The sequence below is a fragment of the Dermacentor silvarum genome, chromosome 8 (genome assembly GCF_013339745.2).
Source record: "Dermacentor silvarum isolate Dsil-2018 chromosome 8, BIME_Dsil_1.4, whole genome shotgun sequence".
In the NCBI taxonomy this organism is placed as follows: domain Eukaryota; kingdom Metazoa; phylum Arthropoda; class Arachnida; order Ixodida; family Ixodidae; genus Dermacentor; species Dermacentor silvarum.
Window position 1 is genome coordinate 21,425,274 of NC_051161.1, and position 23,068 is coordinate 21,448,341.

The 23,068-nt window shown below is 45.3% G+C and overlaps 2 protein-coding genes across 2 annotated transcripts; both read left to right on the forward strand.

The window, feature by feature from the left end:
• The first annotated feature begins 1,358 nt into the window (after nucleotides 1-1,358).
• Nucleotides 1,359-17,009, forward strand: LOC119461994 (Down syndrome cell adhesion molecule-like protein Dscam2). The gene is made up of 12 exons (XM_049672382.1): nucleotides 1,359-1,452; nucleotides 1,580-1,876; nucleotides 4,445-4,726; nucleotides 8,522-8,635; nucleotides 9,517-9,709; nucleotides 10,455-10,603; nucleotides 10,700-10,831; nucleotides 11,849-12,013; nucleotides 12,614-12,684; nucleotides 13,923-14,160; nucleotides 15,171-15,269; nucleotides 16,795-17,009. The coding sequence occupies exons 1-12, from the start codon at nucleotides 1,359-1,361 to the stop codon at nucleotides 17,007-17,009; spliced, it is 2,049 nt and encodes a 682-aa protein (XP_049528339.1).
• Nucleotides 17,010-17,861: 852 nt separating this feature from the next.
• LOC119460776 (uncharacterized) lies at nucleotides 17,862-20,282 on the forward strand. The gene is made up of 3 exons (XM_037721862.2): nucleotides 17,862-18,036; nucleotides 18,876-19,063; nucleotides 19,654-20,282. The coding sequence occupies exons 1-3, from the start codon at nucleotides 17,862-17,864 to the stop codon at nucleotides 19,723-19,725; spliced, it is 435 nt and encodes a 144-aa protein (XP_037577790.1). The 3' UTR covers nucleotides 19,726-20,282.
• The last annotated feature ends 2,786 nt before the right edge of the window (nucleotides 20,283-23,068 follow it).

Sequence of the window (23,068 nt, forward strand, 5' to 3'; positions counted from 1 at the left end):
CACTGCGACCACTACACGGTGACAGCTCAGCAGCAGTAGAAACTTGAACGATACCATAGCTATCCTTTCCTGCTTTCGTGCCACAAAACGGACGGTTCCTATGCTTAGCTACCGCTCTTGTTCTTATTTATTGAAAACGCTAACGGCTACCAGACAGCCCTTGTTAAAGAGCGGTATTTGTGGACACGCAGCACCGCCACGGTGGATTGTCGAGCCAACGGACATCAGGCTCCATCTGGGCGGCAACACGACTCTAGCCTGTGAAGCTTCTGGCAATCCCATGCCTTCTGTGAAATGGAAGCTCATCGGAAAAAGCGGTTGAGTGGCAACAGTTCCCTTACTGTATAGTCCGGTTCATCGTCAAAACAAGATGTATGCGAACATGGCGTAAGATCAGTATAAATATTTGTCCTTGGAATTGCTTTGCGAAACTAACAGATGAAGCTGTGCTTCCTAGAGAATGTATTTTCCGTGGATGAAGAACAAAATTGCACCTCAATTCTATAATGCATTCCCTTGATGACGGTTTGTGAGGATGTACTAAGCGCGAAAATATGAGAAGCCCTGAGTGCGAAAAAAAAACACAAAATTAGTAACGGAAGATGAAAGCAGCAAGGCAAAATAAGTTTCCATATCGACGCACCAGTTTGCATCTCTCAACGCCTTATGAAATGGCACAACAAACTGCTGCGGAAACTAACTTCGTGAAACTAAATCCTTCTCTTTCATCCCATTTGCAGGCGATCCGAAGGAAACCAAGGCGCCGGGAAGAAATCAACTCCAGATAAGGAATGCCTCCAAGGCGGACGCAGGGTCGTACGAGTGCAGCGCAGACAATGAAGTGCCGGAGGCGCTCACTAAAACAGTTTTAATATCGATCTACGGTGAGAGAAAGTTAAAAGGGTCTTACTAGCTGCAATGTGCTTTCGGAAACTTTACAATATGCAAAGCGCGCCTTCGCTACCGTGGTTCTTCCAAGTGCGGCTAATGCGAAATTACCCATGCCCTTCTCTTTAGCGCAAAGAACAAAAACGTTTCACTACGATAAACACGTACCGGAAAACCGTGCAGCAGTTATTTTAAGAACTATTACATGAGTTCAGCTTCTACAACAGCTTTTCAGACAAAAAAGCGCTGTTTGCGCCATGCGTATTTCGAGCGTCATACGCGACAGGCACCGCTACTTGACCAAAACGACCATCGAGGGCGCCACAGACCCTTCAGATGATCCAGAGCGACGACCAACCCGAGACTGTATGATACATGTAGGTTCCCCTTCCTATTGTTGACCCTCCAATCTCCAAGTGTGCTGCGTGGCCTTGTCTTCAGTCGAGTGTTTGAACGATTACTCTGCAGCCATGAAGACGTTGAAAAGAAGCGGCGGCAACAGCAAGGCACACCATGGGATGGACGTAAATCTTCTATCCGCGATACTGCTTCTACTGTGTTTTGGTAAGTAACGCGCCGCATCTGACTCTCGTAAGAAGTCCGCTTCAAATCATGCCCTAACCATCCAGCTGCCTTGTTGTCAAGACGTGCTCGTCTACGGTACTGTACGCATGTACTGTTGTTCTTGCAGGATTTGGTCGCACCGTCAAAGTGCAACCCTTCTCCTTTCCTGCCAATCTTGTCGAAGGGTCGAGGGTTAGTGCAACGTGTTCCCTACTAAGAGTGTCCGAAGGAACGCGGTTCATGTGGTCGAGGAACGGAAAGGTACTAGGACGAGACTCAGAGGGTCGAATTAAAACGAGGACAGAGACGGACTTCTCCATGATCACTATTGACCCGGCACGACAAGAAGATAGTGGCAACTACAGCTGCACTGCAATTTCCAAGGGGAAGTCTGACACGCATTCTGCTAACCTTGTAATATACGGTAAGTATTGTATCACTTCTCCACGCCAAAGTCAGCTATGATAGTAACACGACTATGCGTTTAACGACAAAACAACGTAATGCATTTACATGCTACTTATATGCAAAAAACTGTCTGACGTCAATAACTTTGAAAACGATACAACATATTATTTCCCTTCATGAAGCGTTAAAGACAAGGACGGGTTACCATAAAAGACCGAAGCATCGAAGCATATCGAATGTCTGGACATATACGTTACGGTTAAGTGCAGGTCTAACGTAGCTCACACAGTAGCTATCATGTGATGAACGGTGACTTTTGCATGACGCAATACAAGTTTTTCTTTGTCGAAATGTATTAACCTATTTATATAAGGCTGATTGCTACTCCTTGGCATCGAAATAAATGTGAGAAGCAGAAAGTGCGCAAATGTAATTTCTTACTGTTCCAGCTGCTCCGAAATGGACACAGCGACCATCCAACGTGATGATTACCGAAGGAAATAACGTCTCTGTCCTGTGTGCGGCATCAGGAAACCCCGTGCCTGATGTGGTTCTGCGAAAAACGGAAGGTAAGGGGCCTTAATCATGCGAGTACGCACCTTTTCCACAACATCCGATAAAGCTGTACATACATGGTGTTGTTCATTTAAAACATACAAAAACGTAGCCGTTCTTACAGACGAGTTCCTAGGCAAGGTGGACATACTTTGCCGTTAATAACGCGAGCTTCTGAAGAATAATTAGAAAAATCAATTGTTTTTTTTTATTAGCGCTTAGGGGCACTTGATTAAATGGTGAATGTGAAGGCAGTTACATTTTATTGCACCCTCATGTTTTAAACATCTTGGAATTTGCATCTAATTCGAGATATTCATAAACGAATTTCAACGGTAAATACAGGCAATATTAAAACCAAGCGCGGCCGGGAGTGGCAGAAAAGGCGGCCCCGCTATCATGTCAAACAGAAACGCACCGTGAGGCATCGAAGTCTGATACTGAACATCTCGGCTAGTCGCGGCAGCTACTGATACGGTACGCTTTGCCTGGCAAGCATGTGCGGTTGTGTCGGGTCAAGATTCGCCGCCGCATCATCATCATCAGCCTATATTTGTCCACTGCAGGACGAAGCGCAGTCGAGGACGGCATAAAACTAGGTGGGGTGATGAAGTTAGGAAATTTGCATTTGCAAGTTGAAATCAGCTAGCGCCGCGGCATGCTATCATTCAAACTTCACACCACACTTATTTACGGGGCGTTGGCGTCTGACGCGCAGCGGGAGGCGCTCGGTCTCGATATTGCCTCCATTGAGCGTTGGAATTCAACGATGAATATCTCGAACGAGGTGCGATTTTCAAGATATCAACAAAAATGGGTGCGCATTAAAATGCATCTTCCTCCAAATTTGCCATTTAGACAATTGCCCCGAAGGCACTAATAAAAAAACGCTAATTAACAAATTTATTTGTAAATTAGTCTTCTGAAGCTCGCGTTATTAGCGGCAGAGCATGTCTACCTCGCCTAGGAGCTCGTCTGCAAAAAACGCCACGTTCGCTGCGCTCATAATTAGTTTATTGAACAAAATATGTATGGTCTAAAACAATCACCCTGTATCAAGTAATCCTTTATTTCAAAAGCTATGCCACAACTTAGCGCTGCGAATTCCTTATCCTACTAAGATAGTTTTCGTATGTTTGTCACATAATTAGGACTCGAGAATAATGATGTTATAGGTTTCAACGGAAAGGTAGTGAACTATGGGCGTACGCTAAGTGATTGTAAACAGTATCAAGGGTCTCTGACTGGGCGTCTCCAAGAGAACTGCCATGTGTAATTAGGTACAAAAATATTACTGCGCACTCACCAATCAATGCACCGTTATAAGGTTTCAAACCATGTAAGCAAGTCGCAGCAGCTCTGCAAGAGCTTTCGAAATAGCACATACGCGTCAAACGTGATGCTATACTACGTATTTCGCAGTAATAGTCAACAGACACAGTGCTTTCAGTGAAGTGACCTCGCCGTGATGCTTGTCCTGCTCTCTATCTACCTCTCTTTCACAGGCAATGGACAAGCAAAGGCAGAAGGGAAAGGAAAGGCGACAATGGCGATAACAAAATCTACGAAAATGGACGATGGAACGTACACCTGCGCAGCTTCAAACGGTTTTGGCGCCGACATACACGAAAAGTTTTTCGTTAAAGTATATGGTAAGAAAAACACTAAGACAAGAGGAAAAGAAGATATTTCAGCAATTTGAAACAGTTTGGAGAAATGCTTAAAGTTGAAGAGAGAACCTGCGTTTATCGTTAACTTTACGCGCGTGCACAACCATGGCAATCGCTAGCAAATCCGCACGCTTCGGTCGCTGTAAGACAGAGGGCGTTAGGCATCTGCTGTCGTACGTTTTCCCCAGGATAACAACACGCTCGCGCACAACTCACAACTTAACGATGCAGCTTCTACTCGCTGCCGTAACGACGTTCATCGTCCTTGGTTCATCTTTTACTGGTGAGTAATCTTCATGTATTAACCTAACAATTTTATTGCGGTATGAGAAATCACAAGTCTCTCTTATTGCTTACAGAAAAAATCGACGTGGTGCCATTTTACATAAAGGAGAGAGTGATGCTCGGAGACACGGTGAAAATTGTCTGCTACACAAGCACAGTGCAAGCACCTTTGTCGTTCAAATGGATAAAGGACGGCAAGATTCTGGTCCCTAATGATAATGTCCAAATCAAAACGCAAGCTGACCTATCGACGATAATTCTTGGACCCGTAGAGCAGACGCACGCAGGAAACTACACCTGTCAAGTCCTGTCACCAACGTCTAGTGGATCGTACACAGCACCGCTCGTGATATACGGTAAGGTGGTCATTTCACGAAAGCCTACTACATAATATTTGGGAGAACTATTTCGCTGTGTATTGCGATACGCATTCCTCATTCTGACCAATGCTTTGCAAGGTTATTTTCCAGCATTAAGCACCAAAGGTAACTAAAAGCTATGAACATACCAAACTGCTTGCTTAAGACCGTTCCCCAGCAGAGAGTCGAGAGAGAGATAGAGAGACAAATATAAGGCAGAGACGTTAACCAGTCAGGAGTCCGGTTGGCTACCCTACGCTGGGGAAAGAGAGGAGAATAGAAAGAAGGGAGAGAGAGAGAGTGCGGAAGTGGAATTAAAGAGACGTGCACGGACAGCACTACAGAGTCAAAGGCGCTCGCACAAGCCAGACGTTCTCGAAAAGCACAAAATAGACTTCACGGCCTTCTGAGCCGATGATCGGTGGGGACGGTGTTCAAGTATTGTCTGTTACCTCAGAACACGAGCATCTAGTTTCCTGAATTCGTTGGACATAGATTGTCTTAGGTTTCAACCAAATTATGGACACGGCTACAATTACGAATCGTACATCACCAAAATGTGACAAATTATTGATTTGAGAAAACGAATAAATTCCATAACGGCAAAGCATTATATCATGATGTCAAAGTATGAATTTGGTTGTTATACAACGCTCTGTCTTTTTATGATGCTACGAGGTCCTTCTCACAACAGCTCTGTGCCTCTGAGCATGTTACCATTCTGTGTACTACCGTTAACAAATGAAATGTAAACACCAGGATTAAACGTGAACACAAGAATTCAGTGGTTTTGTTGATGCATTGCTTATAAGAGCTCAGTTATTTATCCTAGTTTTACATCCAAAAAAGCACACTAATTACCTAAAGTAGTCTTGACTACTTTCTTTGTTCGCGCTTGAATTATTTCGTTCACATTTAATTCGTTAATGATAGTATGCTTCATTGGATCATTCCATGACGTATATTGCAGCTTCTACGTGCGGTGTGTAAGCCGTACTTGACGTCCTGATTTGTTGTCGTACCCATCAACCCCTGTAATACTTGATTTAGGATCCTGGATAGATTCAAGGACATGGTTACGGAATGTTTCAAAACCCTTACATTCGTCTAGTGTAAAGGTAAAGGCGAAAAAAAAAAGTACAATACATTTAGGAGCGTTATCATCAACCGTAGTCTGTTCTTCCCGTTGATCTGATCCATTCACACTGTTTTCAGTTAACTTTAAGACAGCGAACTCTCGTCCATATGTGGCACAACAGTTTACAACATGAATGAATGGCTATTTTCGCAGCGCCACCTGGCTGGCTTATAGAACCACGCGACCAGCGCGTTGCAAGAGGCTCGAACCTGACAATTTCTTGCGTTGCATCTGGACAACCAACGCCAAAAACGACGTGGAAGCATATGAGTGGTAACGTGTGCTCTTCTATCTATCAATACTGGATAATACTGGATATGATACGCTGAGTACAGACCAAGTTTGTGATCGAGAAACCTACATCACTTCTTTTTTCTGTGACAGGGTCCCGAATGAACTCGCTTAAAACTTCGCCTGACGGAAGACTACATCTCACAAACATCCAGAAAGAAGACCAAGGCACCTACTCCTGTACTGCAAGCAACGAAGTTGGGAGTCCACTGGAGAAAACCATAACTATATCCGTTACCGGTAACACGCCCATAGAAACACCAAAGTCATAAATACGCCATAGAGCTGTGCTTTGAAGCCACGATACAATTTGTAATTCAACTACTGTGAAAGCGACATTAGTACACGAAAATAACACGCAACACTGGCTATAAACTGTAACAATAATGAAAATTCAAGCCAGGTCAATAATTCAACGGCGTGAATGCGACCATAATCATTCATGAATCCTCGAACCAATAGAAGTGAAACAAAAGGTATCATCCTGTTTAATGCAACTATGAATTCCCTAAAAAAAGGTTCGTTTTTCTCGTATCAGGCAACGTTCGTGCATATACGTTAGTATTGTTATCAAAGCATTAGTAAAGAACACAACAATAATCCTGCTAGACGCAATCGTTAATGAATAAATCTCCCTAGCGATGCCAAGCATTGCAGTAAACTACATATAACTTAAAAAATGAAATTCACCTTGCATCTGTCTCACGATAAGCCACCATCGATGTCGATATGCCGACCGCTCTCTTTCGTCAAGCACTAGTCTTTGCTCATACGCTGCTACCAAACTTCCTACTTCCGAAACGGTTTTGTGCTTGCAGCGACCTCTGGCCAAAACACGACGTCTTCGCCTAGAAATGCCGTTTTCAACATGCTACCAACGCGAGTGGAAATCTTACACGAGTTTGGTGATCAAGAAGCTACGCAAAAGTCACGCGGGAAACTACACAGTATCGGCTTATAAATAAAGAGCCAATGGGTTTTATTCAGCGTCATACTATTCTTTCCGTCTAGCAGCGCCGGGTACCACTTTAAATGCCACTAAAATGAACAGAAACGTCGGCTCTAGAAGACACTAGCAATGTTTCAAGGATTACTCGATAGATGGCAGTGAGACCGTATTCTGCGAAAGAGCGTCGGCGAAAAACCAGAACGCGTATGGGACACCTGTCTTCTCTAAAGCTGGCACTATACTTACGATGCGTTTTGAAACGTTCGTGGCGTTCTTCGTTCACATGTGTCTCCAAGATGTCCTGTCAACAGGTAAGATTCTTTTGACCTTTATTACGGTCAAAATCACTGAAATCATAGCACAATCCAAGAGCTTCAATACAACGCACTTTAATCGCTGCTGTTCCTATTCCAGACCCTCCTGAAATTCAACCTATAGTGTTTCCAAAAAACCTAAAAGAAGGGGCCAAGTTCAGGGCTTTCTGCTCCGTCACTGGAGTCCCCCCTTTCACTTTCAAATGGCGCAAGAATAATCATAACCTTCCAGAAGACGACACAGTGTTGACAGAGAACGCCCAGGACTATAGCAGTCTGGTGATCAAGAAGCTACGCAAAAGTCACGCGGGAAACTACACATGCACTGCCATGAATAGAGGCGGAGCCACGAGATACACAGCGGAACTGATTGTGAACGGTAAGTAGCGCTTCGTCACGCAGAAGTTCATGTATACCTTCATTACAAAACCGGCGAGGCTCCTTAACACCCACAGATGCAGAAAGCGATGAAGACGCAGGTATCTTCTCACGTCATTTGATGTAGGTTACGTTCTTTGTAAAACTGCGAGAAACTGATATATTCCACACAGGGAAGGCAGTGAGATTTATCGGTTGCTTTATTATCATCGTTTGTTCATTTTCTTGCAATCCGAGAGAAGCGTCGAGGGAACATTATGGAATGTATGCCATACAAATCGTATCAAGAATCACTGGGCATTACTAAACGTTTTCTGCAGGAAAAAGGAAAAGAAAACATAAGGCCAGAGTTTAAAGGCTCTGTGCTTCAAGTTTCAATTACTAACAGTAAGGTTTCAATATACGGCTACTATACATCAGGCACACCTAAAGACAATATCCATTGCTTCAACATGCCTGAAATATACCTACACCAGATGAATTTTCTTCTACACAACGAATCCAAAATTGACGCGGCAAGATGCGCAGCAGCCTTAAAGTTCGGGCCGAATATCGGCGAATGCTTTTCCCTCTTTTAGCACAGTTGCACATGAAGCGTGCATGGTTGTAAAGCTAACTGACACATTAAACCATGTAGGTGTGTTTATCTGAACGCTGCAATAGCCAACACACCCTGTACAAAATGAGGCATGCCTCTCCGGTTGTTTTTTACATGCGTGAAGCCCCGCCAGCATGGACTGTCGAGCCAAGCAGCGGCATGGTCCTGCTGGGGGATAAACTGGAAATCGGATGCCAGAGCCACGGTTACCCAGAACCAACAGTGGCGTGGGCCAAACGTAAGTTTGCAAGACGCGGCTTTTCGCAACGGCGGGCTGTACTGAACTACGTATGACCATTTCAGGTGGCGTCTCAGGTGGCACACTTGTCTCTGGAACCACAAACGGAACGCTGCTCATACAAAATGCCACCAGGTCCGACGGCGGTACATACGTCTGCACTGCAGTGAACAGCTACGGAGAACGACTCGAGAAGGAAATCACCGTCAGAGTGATCGGTAACGCACCATACAAGTCGTCTGCGAACTTCCCTTTAGGCGTGCAGTGCTTTCTGTTGTTTGTTAAAGACAAGAGTGTTAAACTCCTTCCTCGCATCCTACTTTTCAGATTCAAAGCGAACATCGATGAGTTCTTCTCTGATGCCATGGGAAAGCACACTGCGCGTTAAATATTCAATAAAACCCGAGAGGAGTCTTTCAACATTGTGATATCGTCGGCGTCGTCAATCTTTATAATGTTTAAAGAATATAAAGCGCTTTCTTGTACGTCACAGATATTAATGGGAGCACAATATGACCATGAGCAGAAAAATATAAATGAAGAATACATTGGCAGTAGAAAATATTACTTTTACCAGTTGTTGCATCACTATCATCGGTCGGCCAAAAAGAAGAAAAAAAAAAACGGAGCTCACTCAAACTCGCTCAAAAAATATGTATTTTTCCGTAAAGCTCACTACGACTCAGACTCGCAATAATTCTGCTCAACCGGGCCCTCACTAGGACTCACCAAAATTCTACTCCACCTGGCTCACTCAAACTGACTCGCGGGGCGGTCTCACTCTGAGTGAGTCGACTCATGAGTAAAGTTTGCCGACCTATGATCGATGAAGCGAAAACATATTCCAGTTACTATGAAGGACCACATCCCATGATGCATAGTCATCACCCTTTCATCAGTGACTTCGTTTGATTATCTTTCAAAAGTGCCCGCCCGGTTCGAGGAGAAGTTCAAGGTGCAGACCGTTCGGCGAGGAGAAGCGGCTACCCTACAATGCCAAGCCATCGGGGATTCACCACTGGAGATCACTTGGTCCCAAGACAAGAAGCGGCTCATATTCGCTCCAGTGACAAGGTAAGGCTGGGAATACGCATCAGGAACATAATCCTTCGTCAGTAAAGGACGGGTGTGGTGGACGTTTCCAGCAATAACAGCAAGTTTCTAACGAATGTTTACGCTGACAAACTGAAATCACCCGTCCTATAGAAATGCGTCAAGAACCAACACTGCCCCAAAACACGGCGCTCAGAAATAGTGAGCGGCACATACATTGTATTAATTCTGTTCACACACATATATTACAAATAAGCCGCACATGCCAAGGCGTTTCAGAAATGTGTCGCCGTATTCTGCATCCAACAACCAAAATTATTACGAAGCTATCACATCACCATGTTCGCAAGGAGTAAACTGCCGTTTTAACAATATTCAGCAGCAGCAGCTTACTTAAAAGTTATATCAAGGGCAAGAGCTCGCCCTTGATATAACGCCAACTCATCAATTTCTATCATCCCCTGGCAGCCTCGATGCGTTTCGTGCCACTTAGCAGCCATCAAATTACTCTACGGTGCTAAGCAGTAATTTGTTCTACGCATTACAAGGCTTGCCCAGTTTCATCTTTTTGTTTTTTACTCCCTACAAGAATATCATTTACTCTCGTTTCATGTATAATGTTAGGGATATCTTGCTACTGCAGTCATGGTAGTAGTGTTATAATGGCTGCATATATAGCAGCGCCCACACCACGCCCACACCACGGTTATAGGAGCGCCCTCCCACGGTTTCAGGCGGCCTACTCACCCACCGGCTTAACACGCAGGTACGAAAAGTTCGAGTCGAACACGGAGAACGGCGTGACTTCAGAGCTGGCGATTCCGACGACAGACAGGAGCGACGCGGCCCTCTACACCTGCGTCGCAAAGAACGAGTACGGCAGCGACGAGAGGAACATCAAGCTGCTCGTCGTCGGTGAGCTACGGTCATTCTTCCGGATGAAACAGAAGAAGCAACGCAAGCGCAACCATGTAGTGAAACATGCTGCTATTCTTGCCTTCATTTTCACAGAGGTCCCCGCTCAACCGCTGGACCTTCGTATCCTGGAAGTCTGGAGCCGCAAGGTGAACGTCATTTGGTCGGAGCCGTACAGCGGGAACAGCCCCATCAGCAGCTACATCGTACACTACTGGAGGGACAGGGGTATGTGGGCCTTCTTTTCCGCATAACTACAGGTATACAGTGTAAACTAAAAAGAAAATTAATACGAAAGAAAAGAAAATCACCTCGTAAAACATTTTCCCCCGTATAGAACCACCTGCATCTCGCCAACAGCAGAAAGAACACGAATTGCGAAAAATAATTCCTGCGCACTTCCGTCGCAACCGGCTAGAAAAGCCTCTCACTGAGAGCGGACATCGACGACAGCGACATGTATTCGCACGTGGAAAATGCCATAACTGCGAAAAAGCCATAACTTGCGTAAGAGCTACTTCACTCGTTAACAACAATAGAGGTGTGAAAAATATGATGGACAGCTCTTGCTCATATTCATTCTTCAGTAGTGAAGGACTTGCACTTAATTTCTTCTTGCTGCTGATTGTGACAAATAAAAAGACGCAAGCGCTGTAGTCAACCATAATTTTCCTGTAGATGTTGACGACGAAGTATCTCCGTCTACTAAACTGCAGTTTTATGCCTGGCAATAGACGCACCTAGCCAGTTGCGATGAAACGGGCCGTACGGTGGACGTTCTGGTACTACGACGATTAATTTCGGCACAAAATTTTGCATCCTCAGAGGGGGCCAGAATTACGACCACAGGGAAAGTTTATGGAAAACGTAGAGGAGAGACCAGTAAACAACCCCGAGCCTAGCCTCATCCCAGCTCAGAATGAAGCTCAGTCTCCCCATGTTTCACTGCTACTTTCCGGAATACCGATTTGCATGGTTACAGCCATGCGCATAAATACAATTGCTCTCCTCCGCCCCGTGGCTGCAGAACACTCGTGCAAGTCTTACGTAAAGTGTAGAATGAACACGAGGGTCCATCGCTGTCTCCGGTCGCTACTCACCAATGATAAATTCGTATGCAGACGCGGTCTTTGTATTCAAATTCGCGCTCATCGAAATGAACGGATGTTCGTACACCCAATGGTAAATCGTGCAACTCCCGTTCACACAAAAGAACTCTCGCGCGCCTTCCGCTTGCCGCCGCAGACGGGGCGCATCGCCTCATGGAGCAGACCGTGCCGAGCAGCCAGAGTTCGGCCATGATCAGCGAGCTTCACCCGGGCGCCTCATATTCTCTCACCGTGACCGCCGAGAACGAAGTGGGTCAGGGTCCCCCCTCGGACCCAGTACGCTTCCTCACCGCCGAAGAAGGTGAGTCAGCAAGCAGCCCGCCTTGCATGCAATATGCATCACGTAAGCCCCCGCACAAAAGCGAATCTCATTGCGTTCAGGACGTTACACACACATACCGCATGATGGCTTACGCTTAAGGTGGTGCCGACGAGTTCGCACCTGCTTGCGAGCTGGTGCCGACCTTGCTTGTCCCTGAAGGCTACCAGTACCGCTGCCAACAGCTCTTGTAACCTCGACGATGACTTAAGCGATCGGCGTGCTGCTTTCTGCTATGAGCCGTATAAGTCCAGAGCGTCAGATGTGTTGCGAGGAAGGTCACCGTAATGAATGAAGACGCTGCCCGTAGCGTTTAAAATACTGACCAACGTTACTCCCACTCACGATTTACGGAAGGGCTTTCGCATAACTTGTAGCCGTGGCGCTTTCACGGAACGTGACGGTCAAGAGGAAGTTGGTAAAACACAAAACAAGGCGAAGAAATGCTCTAGATGGAAATGGGATGTTCGAAAATATACGCAAGCAAATATTACCACCAGTTTCCTTGTCTTTTTATCTTTGAAAGCTCAACATGACAACTCGGTAACCTGTGTCATATGTTCTTGTTTTTGCCGCATCCAGAGCCCGGCGGATCACCAACCGACGTCTGGGCAGCTGCCAAGGGACCTACTTCTATCGCCGTTTCGTGGAAGGTACTTTTTTTATGTCCAGTTCATGCCGCTGACTAGCGCACCACTTTCTCTTTGAGACCATGAACATGCGCCAACCTGTTGACCAATCTAGTTATACTGGCAACGTAAATCGCGGGAAAATAACAGAACGCTCCCTGTCGACTAAATATAAATCAATAAAACACGGACCTCAAGAACTACGCCCGTCTTGTGCATACGTGAGCAAGCCTATGTGTTGGTCTGTAAGTGCATGTGCATAAGTATGCGTGCGCGTAGGAGCGCACGCTTTCCACAGATTGCATTTCACCGCGGAAATACATGCCTGTTTTTAACGGGATAGCGTTAAGGGCACCGTGTCGCAGAAAATCCGGCGTCGGTGTAGGCGTGGGCGCGCCGACGTCGGAGAAAATAATACCGAACCACCCCGACCGCGCAGGCTCTCCGCGTGGCGCAAGGCGATAGTGAAGAAAATTTAAATTTTTCAAGGTAAAATCCGTCAGAAAAATCTTGAAGTACGACTTAACCACAACCTACAGATATGATAGCGTCGGATTGTAATTTGAATGTAAGAGAAAACATAATTATGTTACGAGGAAACTCAAACACAAACCCCTTTTCCAGCATTTCTACCATACCAAGCGCGGCGCGTCCGGGTAGGTTACTTGCAAAACACACACACACACACACACACACACACACACACACACACACACACACACACACACACACACACACACACACACACACACACACACACACACACACACACACACACACACACACACACACACACACACACACACACACACACACACACACACACACACACACACACACACACACACACACACACACACACACACACACACACACACACACACACACACACACACACACACATCCAGATGGGGATCGCCTTTTCGGCAGCGTAAAACGGCAGCGGCGCGCAGAGGCGAAGGTGGAGAAAAAAGAAAGCTGCAGTTGCCGGGAAGTCTTACACGCATTCAGGGATCTTTGAATGTTATCGCGTTGCACTCTTAAATGCGAAGCTTAAGCGTCCTCCAATTTTTCTTTCTGGCGTCTGTTCTCGCGCCGTAAAAAAAAATGTATCGTAAACCACACCAACTTACCGAGCACCAAGTCCTTTAAAACTACATAGTCACTTACGCATTGTTCCCTCGTATTGTCAACTCTGGCAAGACGCTCACACAACCATGATGCAAGTTTTCAGCGTTTTCCGCATTGCTCGACATTTGTAGCCCCCTCCTCGAGACACGTGGAACGGTGTGCTCAAGGGCTACTACGTGGGATACCGGGCGGCCGAGTCCAGCCAGCCGTACTCGTTCAAGACGGTCGAGACAGTGGTCAACGGATCCCAGGAAGTCACGCTCGTGGGTCTTTCAAAGTCCTCGCGGTACAGCGTGATCGTGAAGGCCTTCAACGCCATTGGAAGCGGACCTCCATCCGAAGCGCTGCTCGTCCGCACATTGGATGGCGGTTAGTATACAGCGCAAAACGTTTGTCGACACAAGTTCATTTTAACCGTTTGCAACGTAGGAAAATAAAAAAATAACGCTTTCACATTACAGGCAGGTCTCAGACAGTTTTTTTTTCTTTTAGGGTCACTCCGTCGGTTGCAAACAACTCGTACCTTATTGACCAAGCTTCTTCTCAAACCTAAGTTGTGCCATGCGCACGTTAGGTCTCGTTCATAAAGTGGTTTGTATGCCATTCTATTGCTTGCATCAAGCGAGAGGATTTCCAATCGAGTTTTTATTCCAAAATGAACCGTCGGCAAATAAGGCCAGCGTTTAACTTCATTTATATCATTGACAGGTGAAAAAAACAAAAAACAAAAAACACGCGTGCTTAAAATGAGCCAATTAAGCCTCGCGAGTCCCTTGAGTTACCGCTCTTGTTGAGTTAAATGTAGACAAAAATGCTAAGTCGAAGAAATCTAAAATTTTGTATTGGCGCATATGCAAATTAGGACTGTACCTAAGGATTAGCCAAGCAGCTCCGCGGTAATACGAGTGTCTTCGACGACTCTATCGACGTCGTGAACGCTGCCCCGCCCCGTGTCGCTTTAATTCTTTGAAGTTTCAGTGAGCTATGAGATTGGCCCTATACTGTGTGAACGAAGCATTTACTTATTCGGATAGCTTTGCCTCAAAGTTCACCGGTTAACAATAAGCGAACTCACTAAGACGAGCAAATGGTTTACATTTTTTCCTAAGTTCCTTTCACAGTACGTTTTTGCGAAACGCTGTCATGCTGCAGTACGACCATATAGAACACCTCATCGTCTCGCTCAGCATACTCCACTGAAGCATGGTTAAACACTGAAAACGGCTTCCGCAATCCTGCCGCTGGGTTCGGTTCATCTTTGGCTCGGCATGTGTATAACGAAACCATAGCGCTTTACAACTTGCAGTGAAGGGATCGTCGTTCATGAAGCTGGTATTTACGCCGCACTTATGTTTACGTGCCACCATTCATTCTTGCAGATGTGCCATTCGCCCCTGCGCTGACCCTGATCTCAAGCACCGACTCTGCCTTCAAGGTTAAGTGGACCCACTCGAAGGCCACCGCTGCTCCCGTAACAGGTACTGTCGTCGGAAACATATCTACGGGAAACATAGCACGGAAGAGTGGATCGAGTTACTGATCGATCGATTGATTGATTAATTGATTGAGTGAGTGAGTGTGATCGATCAAACGTGTTTTATCGTCCTTGATTGCGAGGGACGCCGTGATGGAGAACTTGCAATCACGGCGTCCATCATTATTTTTGCTACATGGAACGTCTTAAAGTGAAATTCCAGTGCGTGAGCGTTTTCGCATTCGCGCCTAAAGGTATGCTGCAGCCAAGGCCGGGACCTCATGTTGAGCAGCAGAAGTTAACCGCTACACCGCGCGACCAGTAACACTGATCAATCACCAAATATGATGAGGGCTATTGGCACAAACTTCATAAACTATAGTAATATTGCATTTGTGGCTCATTAAATTTTAAATTGCTAATGCTACAAATAAGCACGGCATAACCTATTCAGGCAAGCCACGGCATCTACATCAAAGTTCTGCGGTGAAACATCTCAGTAAAGACGCCAACCTTCTGCCACGAGACTTTCACTGGCATTTACCGAAATAAATAAAAAATATGTTCCGGTTTGACACAAAAACCAATATCCATCAAAACTTCTAACTGCTGCGAGAGCGGCAAACGTGGATAGACAGAATTGCTACAGACGAGCCTGCGGCACGTTACTTGACATTATTGGCCCACTATGGGCGAATAGTGGTCATAACTCAGACACGCCAGCAGTCACGAAGTCCTCAAAAAATGTATTGTTCCTGTGGATATGACATATTTAACATAATGAGTGCTGAGTAACAGTTGACGTTCTTAACAGCCGGCTTTTTGGTCGCAAGGGGATATAAGGCGGTGGTTTACCAACGCAGAAATAACTTTGAGTTTCAAAGTGCACTAGAAACGAATATAAAGTTCAGCTGTTTAAATTATGCTTCTGCAATGCAAAACTGCCACTCTTATCATGAGTGGAGGCTTGGTAAACCAGAAATAGGCACAATAACGAACAAGTGGCGAGGCCGCCTTGAAGTTCCCGCTCGTTCTCACCCAGACGTCACGGATTTTGGCAGCGTCTACTCGGGTCTACTTCATTGTTTATCCGTAAAAAAAAAAAAAAAAAGACTGTACATCTTATCTCAGATGAAATCAAAGGCCTTGGAAGGTTCGATAACATTTTCTGAGCCAAAACACCGGAAATACGCGAAAATATCTTGAAATCCGTGACGCCATACTGACGTATCGGTGTTGAAGTTTCGGTGCAAAATTCAATAAAACTACTTTTTGTCTTCATTTTCTCCAACAGCAGTTAAACCTATTTAGTGAAATGAATGAACACACTATTTTGACAGACTACTTTACCGGTCTAAACTGATGGAGTGTGGCTCCTTATAGAGTCCCTTTCAAGTGAGCTGCAAGCGAGAACGCGGGGTGCCTGCTTAAGCAACTAAAAACAAAACAAACCATAGCATAAGTACAGAGCGCTTGGCGCTAACTTTACGAGTACAATTTTAAGCAGCGAATTCTTCATCCCTCACCAGGTTACACTCTGCACTACAAGAAGAACGCTGGCCCCTGGCACCACATCCCGGTCGTGGCTTCGGACGACACGAGCTACACGCTCACAGATCTGGACGGTGGTGCGACATACAAGGTGTACCTTACCGCGTCCAACCAGTTTGGACGCGGGTCTGGTAGCGAAGCCATAATCATCAACACAACTAACGAAGGTAAGCGCTTCCCTAACATAACCTAACCTAACTGTCGCGGCGCATCATTTAACGTGGCTCTCGATCATCCATCTCCATTCGAGGAAACGGCAATGCAATTCCTAGAAACATGCGCCTTTGCTGTATTGGTCACAGAGCTAAATATACTGGCGTGATACACGCAACCGCCAGGAGCTTGCGACCAAGGAAGCTTTGCATTGCTTGCGTATATACAGTCTTGAAATGAGCATTTGCAATCACTAACGTCAAAAATATTGTGTTGTGGGGAAAAATGCGAGCGCGAACGTTACACTTATACGGATAGCTTACAAAACAGCTTACAAGAAAGGGAAAGACAAAATCTTCAGCCACATTTAAAAACGAGAATCCGACATTTGAGGCCGATTCGTCCACTCTTGATGGCCGCAGAGACGGCGTCTTGGCTAGAAATTTTGTCTCTTCCTGATTGTTTCACCGGGCCAGACAGATTTTTGTTGAAGATGTTTACTTTTAAGGTTTGCAAGACACAAAGAAACCATCAGCTACAAAACGTGTGGACCTGTGGTTTTGTTTTGTTTATTTTTCAATAGGTGTAGTATCGGCTACGAAAGTTTTCAGGGCACTGGTTTAAAGTAAAAAAAAAAAAAAAAGCACAAGACAAACTTCATGACACATGCAGCCCGTAGACTTGCGGGATGTTTAGCCAAGTAATCGGCTACTCAACTTCCAGCGCAGATTGTAATGTTGAATCGAAGGCTGCCGTGCCCAGGCTACAGGTAAATTTTAACCCTTCTTTCTCGTCGACTTTGCGCCCCACAAAGTTTTGAAACCAATATTTTGAGCTTAAGCGGCACTCTGCGACAGTTCCTTTGCACTGAACATCGGACGACATAGGCGAGATGGCTTGCCATAACGTGTACTATTGCGACGCAGGTCATGACCGGGCTTGGGTCTTCTACAAGGATCCCTCCCTGCTGGTTCCCGCCGCGTCCTTTCTCATCGCTGTCCTTGTCGTCATCACCGTCGTCACCGTCTGCATCAAAAAGACCAAAGCGCACAAGAACTTTGAAAAATGTGAGCATTTCGTGAGCACCGCCACCATCCTCGCTAACATTGATGTGAGGTAGCATGAATAGTGGTGAGAAGAAGGCAAAACAAAGCAAACAGCGGAAGGATCCGAAGGACTGAATTGTTCGTGTTAGAAGTAAACAAATTTGGCAAGAAGTAAATAAGGCAAACCTGCAGTGTAAGCGAAGAAAAGCCAGAGCTAGCAAACTGTGCATGAGATTTTCAACTCAAAAAGGGTGCGATATGGCGTGCCGAAGTAGACGAACACACAGAAAAATAAAAAGAGTTAATCGTAGCTGATGCTAAGAAGGTGCACAAAACGAAAATTATTTTCACTACGTCACGGCCATTATAGCAGCTATAAATAAATACACAGAAGCAACGATGCTAAATTCCCAGCGTTAATGACCCGAGATTGAGAAAACAGGGACGATGTGTTTGCGCTTGTTTCTGGGCACGCCACACTAAATTAAACTATCGCTTATCAATGCTAAAAAATGACTAAACATGGCTCACAGAGGGCCAGTGATCAATGCCGGCTTATGTGGTGCGTCTTCCTGGCACGCGCCGTTTCTTTTTTCGGTCGCAACTCAGGTCCAACTAAAGACTTTAACGAAAGGAAGAATGACGTATATTCCTCAGGCTACATGTGTAATTAATGACCGCCTTTAGTCACTAGGTACTCAGTTTATTACATACATTTTGCCGTCTTCTGTTGTAACGAAGTTCCAGTAACCTTCTCCCGGTGAATAAAGTATCAAGCTGAGGACTTCTCCTAACGGGCCACTCCCGCCTTTCCTCCGCCTGTCCCCATCCCTGCTCCTCCTTTCGTGGTTCGGCCGCAGCCCTGGAAGCAGAGAAGCGCCAGAGCTACGGCGAGGTGACGCAGCAGCAGCAGCGCTACATCGACGTCACAGAGAAGCGCAACCGCTCCGACTACGCCACCATCCAGAGCCGGAGGAGCCTCTCCGGGAGCTACAAGATCGAAGAACTACGCTCGGCGGCGCCTAACAGAGGATACAACACTACAGACGTGAGTTGTCTTATTCCGTTACCAGCAAGTGCGTGCCTACGACCTGCGTGAGCATACGAGCCTTCGGATGGGGGGGGGGGGACTTCTGCGCTCGGGAGCACGAGACAGCCTGCTCTATTCTAGGTGCGTGATTGCACGCGTGGGAAGGAGGGTGGTGGTAGGAGTGACAGCATTGGGACACAATCAGCAAAGATGAAGTCCCGCACAAACAATGGAATAACAACCGCGATGTTAGGAACAGACGGAAGGAAGCACAGATGGAAGCCCTGGACGGCTGCATTTCAAAAATGACATATAAAGGTTATAAGCGTGTAGGAAAACATTGAAATATTACTGGTTCCGGCTGAGTGAACGACGCTGCGAAAGCGGTCGGTTTTCTGCGTCAAGAAATATGGTGCTTGGAGAAATAGGAATAATGATAACGTGAGACCGTCTTACTTATTTTTATTTATTCGAGTAAAAACAATTGTAAACATCGTTTTGTCAAGTTGAATCAATAAAATTTATCTCAATGACAAACTCATAAAAACATAATAGGGTATTTCATACAAAAATGTGCTTGTAAAAAATTTGTAACCTCTCTCTTGCAGGCCAAGGACAGGCGGCGCTCGTCCCTTCGCAAAAGCAGCGCTTCCTCCCACGTCTACGACAGCGCGGCGTGATTCAACCAGAGACAACGCCCGAGAAACTGCTGTTGACATCTCCTAAAACTGTTGAATTTGCTCTTATCCGTTGTTCTAGTCACGCGCCAGCCGTACAAGCACGTTACGACCCCTATTCTGTACTTACAATTTTTTTTCTCACCACTGCCCCTCAGAATATCCCTTGAATAACTTTCTCCCCAAGACAAGCCAGGTGTGTCCCGCGTGTGTACAGAGGAAGCTTGACATCCCAGTCTCTATGAGAGATGTGGCATCTCAGCGACCTACAAGCGCATCATGCAGAAGTCGAGCTGTTGCGAGTCATATGAGCGGTACACTAGAGCAGTAAGGACAGCAGTCTTGAGGCACATGGGGATGAAATCACTGATTTCTCTCGAAAACAACTCAGTATGAGCAGAAGATTGACGCAAATGTGCTGCGTCACCAAGTCTATACTAATACTCGATGTGTGGAGGAAGCGAAACTGACGTCACAGGCCGCCAAGCAATAGAGAGCCTGCGCAAGGTGTCCCTATCGCAAGAATACTTTCAACTCTCGTTTCAGGCACCAAGAGGGTGTCCAATCGGTATTATTTACCGTTCTAGTCATATTTAGTATGATCAGTGTTACCAAATGTTTGTATAATAATGAGGCTTTACAATTCCTTACATGAGTAATATTCCCTGTTTCGTGTAGTGCATGTCCGGTTACTTACATTCATCTGCGTTCTGATGGCACGTGTGGACGACATTCGGCGCTTATTGCAAATGTTTTCTCGCGTATAAGTTACCCCTGCTGTAGCCACGAGTGGCATGTCTCAGGGCTTCAACTATGCTTATTGAGAAAGAGCTTTAGTCGAAAGAAAGAGGCTTTCCGACAGATTGCAACATTAGGTTTTGTTTGCCGAGTCGTCGCTCAAAAACGGCTAGCAAGTTTGAAGCCACACAAACACACAGTCAGGGCCCCGAAGATAGCACGGTGCAAAGATAAAGACTACGTGAATATGTTTCCTAACAGTCAGCGTTTGTGAAATCTGATTCAAGTGATTTCTCTCGTGAGTGTGTACGCTGCGAAGCGCGTATTTGTTTGTTATTATAGTCGCAACAACTGAAGGGTCGGCGCGTAGGAATATGTAATAGTTCACACGCAATGAAAGCGTTTCAATATTCTTAAAGGACACATTTTCGCAATCCCGTTAAACCACACGTATGGCCTCTTATGTCCTCCAACTCCGCCGTGCTCTTGCCAACTCAATTCCCTCTTGCTCAACAAGCAATGTACGTGTTCCTCGATGTATATTTATTTATGCAATTCACAAAGAGTGCTAAAGGCTCTGTTGGAGCCGTTCTGGTAGTACAGGGCAGGAATGAATCAAATGCTCAACTATACAGTAACATGTGTTTTTTGATACATATGACAGGCATAACTGTTTAGTTCGAACCAACATTGCCAAATTATCTCATCTTGCAGGGTACCACAGCGTTATGAGGATGAAGATACCAGAGAAATAACGTGTGCCAATTATACCTAGCATACTATTATCAGCATAAAATGTGGCTCAAGTTAATTTGCGTCGTTACGGTTAGTTCTCTCAGCGACATATAAAAGTGGTATTCTTGAGATTCGTACCTGAAATCGAAGGATCGTTGTAATAAGAGGCAACGTCACTCATACATAAAATCTCCGAACAAACATATTTATAATTTGCGTTTTTTTTGTTTTTTTTTTTTGTAAACAAAGTGCACGACAGCCAGGTAGGGGCTGTTTGGACGATACTGATGAATCTCATTTCCACATGCAGTATGAAGCCTACTATTTTTCCCGAATTGAATGAGCATATGATGCTGAATGCTGGTTTCCAGCAAGTAACATTCTATTTTCACAGTGCAACTGTCGTCACGACAAACCACACAACGTTGCACCCTTCACTGCAATTACGAAAAAACATAGTTCGGTTGTCTATTTTCCTATTTTTCATGTCCAGAAATACGACAGGTAGGAAGTATAATTCGGTACATTGACCTTTCTTCATACTTGCAGGAAAATTAGATCCTTAAATATGCCGATGTGCACCACAGAATGGTTACAGGTAGCGCGAATTTTACACAGACACGGCAACAAACAATAACGAGCACTAGATTTTACTCCAAATAACTTTGAGGCAAGAAGCATTTCCATATAACAGGGAAAAACATGAGAAATGTTTCTTGCAACGAGTCCTGAGGATTTATAATTCCACACGTCAGCCATTCCTGTCCTGCGCACCATCCAGAAATCTCAATTACTTCTGTAAGCGAGTAAGCAATCTAGCATACGTGTTTGTTTGTTCCTGCGTCTCTGTCAACTTCGCTCTACCTGTAACCATGGAATTGCACCAAGTAGCGTGACCGCATTTTTGGTGTACTATAGTTCCGTTTTCGCGCCACGTTACTTCGCTGCTATTCGTGTGTGCAGAATGAAGCCATACAGAGCCATTCGTACAGCTTACAGCGAGAGTCACAAACGCATCACTCACACTGGTTGTTCGCAAGCGTGTACGTCGTTGTGACAACTGTTTTCAATAAGTGTGCGGTAGTTTGTCTGAGACTATGTATTAAACTACATAACACTGCTGTTTGTTTCCCACCGCCCGAGAACGCCGAAACGACATTCAAGACATGAGCAACGTATGTACAGTTGAGTGTAATAAAAACATCAAATGAACCCGGTACGTTTGCATATTTTTACTGATGTGTTGATATACCTTGAAAATACAACCGCAATACCACTAATAAAACGCCATGATATAGTTTGAATACACAACTTATGTCACGGATGCAAGTCAAGAGATTAAACAGAGTACTAGGAGGCTAAATATACAAAGGAATGCCATATTTTTAGCGTTAAATCTAGCAATGTCAACCTTTCAAACTATGCCGAACATGGTGTATTATGGGATAAAGTGCATCCTGTCAGCGTACCCTTGGAAAACGTCATTAGGGCAGCTATGACCAACAGTTAGTCTTGAACTTCTACCGCTGGATTACCCCTCACGACGCCGCATCTTATCTAAGCGGGTGGTGGTGGAATACGCGTACTTATTTAAAAAAGAGGGGGGGGGGGACTGGGGGGAGGGAAAGTAAAGAAAGGAAAAGAAAGAAAACACGTGTAGCGAAAAAGTGGCGCAGCCAAACTGTCACCCTGTAGAGGGTGCTTCGTCGTAGAAAGAGTCCCCATGAGGTGAAGCCCAACGAGCGAAATTCGGACGTGCATCCGATACAACAACAGCAACGCGATTAAGTTAGTAAACTAAAGCAAGAATTTATTTCGAATGGTATATTAAAGCTGTTTTGCGTGTAAAAAATGCTGCTAAATATATACAAAT

Bases quoted from the DNA above. Each gene is read 5' to 3' on its own strand.
- LOC119461994 (XM_049672382.1), top strand. From the start codon at position 1,359: ATGAAGACGTTGAAAAGAAGCGGCGGCAACAGCAAGGCACACCATGGG. The intron at 1,453-1,579 runs GTAAGTAACGCG...TTGTTCTTGCAG, and splicing joins ACTGCTTCTACTGTGTTTTG to GATTTGGTCGCACCGTCAAA. The intron at 10,832-11,848 runs GTATGTGGGCCT...TTGCCGCCGCAG, and splicing joins ACACTACTGGAGGGACAGGG to ACGGGGCGCATCGCCTCATG.
- LOC119460776 (XM_037721862.2), top strand. From the start codon at position 17,862: ATGGCTTGCCATAACGTGTACTATTGCGACGCAGGTCATGACCGGGCT. The intron at 18,037-18,875 runs GTGAGCATTTCG...GTTCGGCCGCAG, and splicing joins GCACAAGAACTTTGAAAAAT to CCCTGGAAGCAGAGAAGCGC. The intron at 19,064-19,653 runs GTGAGTTGTCTT...TCTCTCTTGCAG, and splicing joins GAGGATACAACACTACAGAC to GCCAAGGACAGGCGGCGCTC.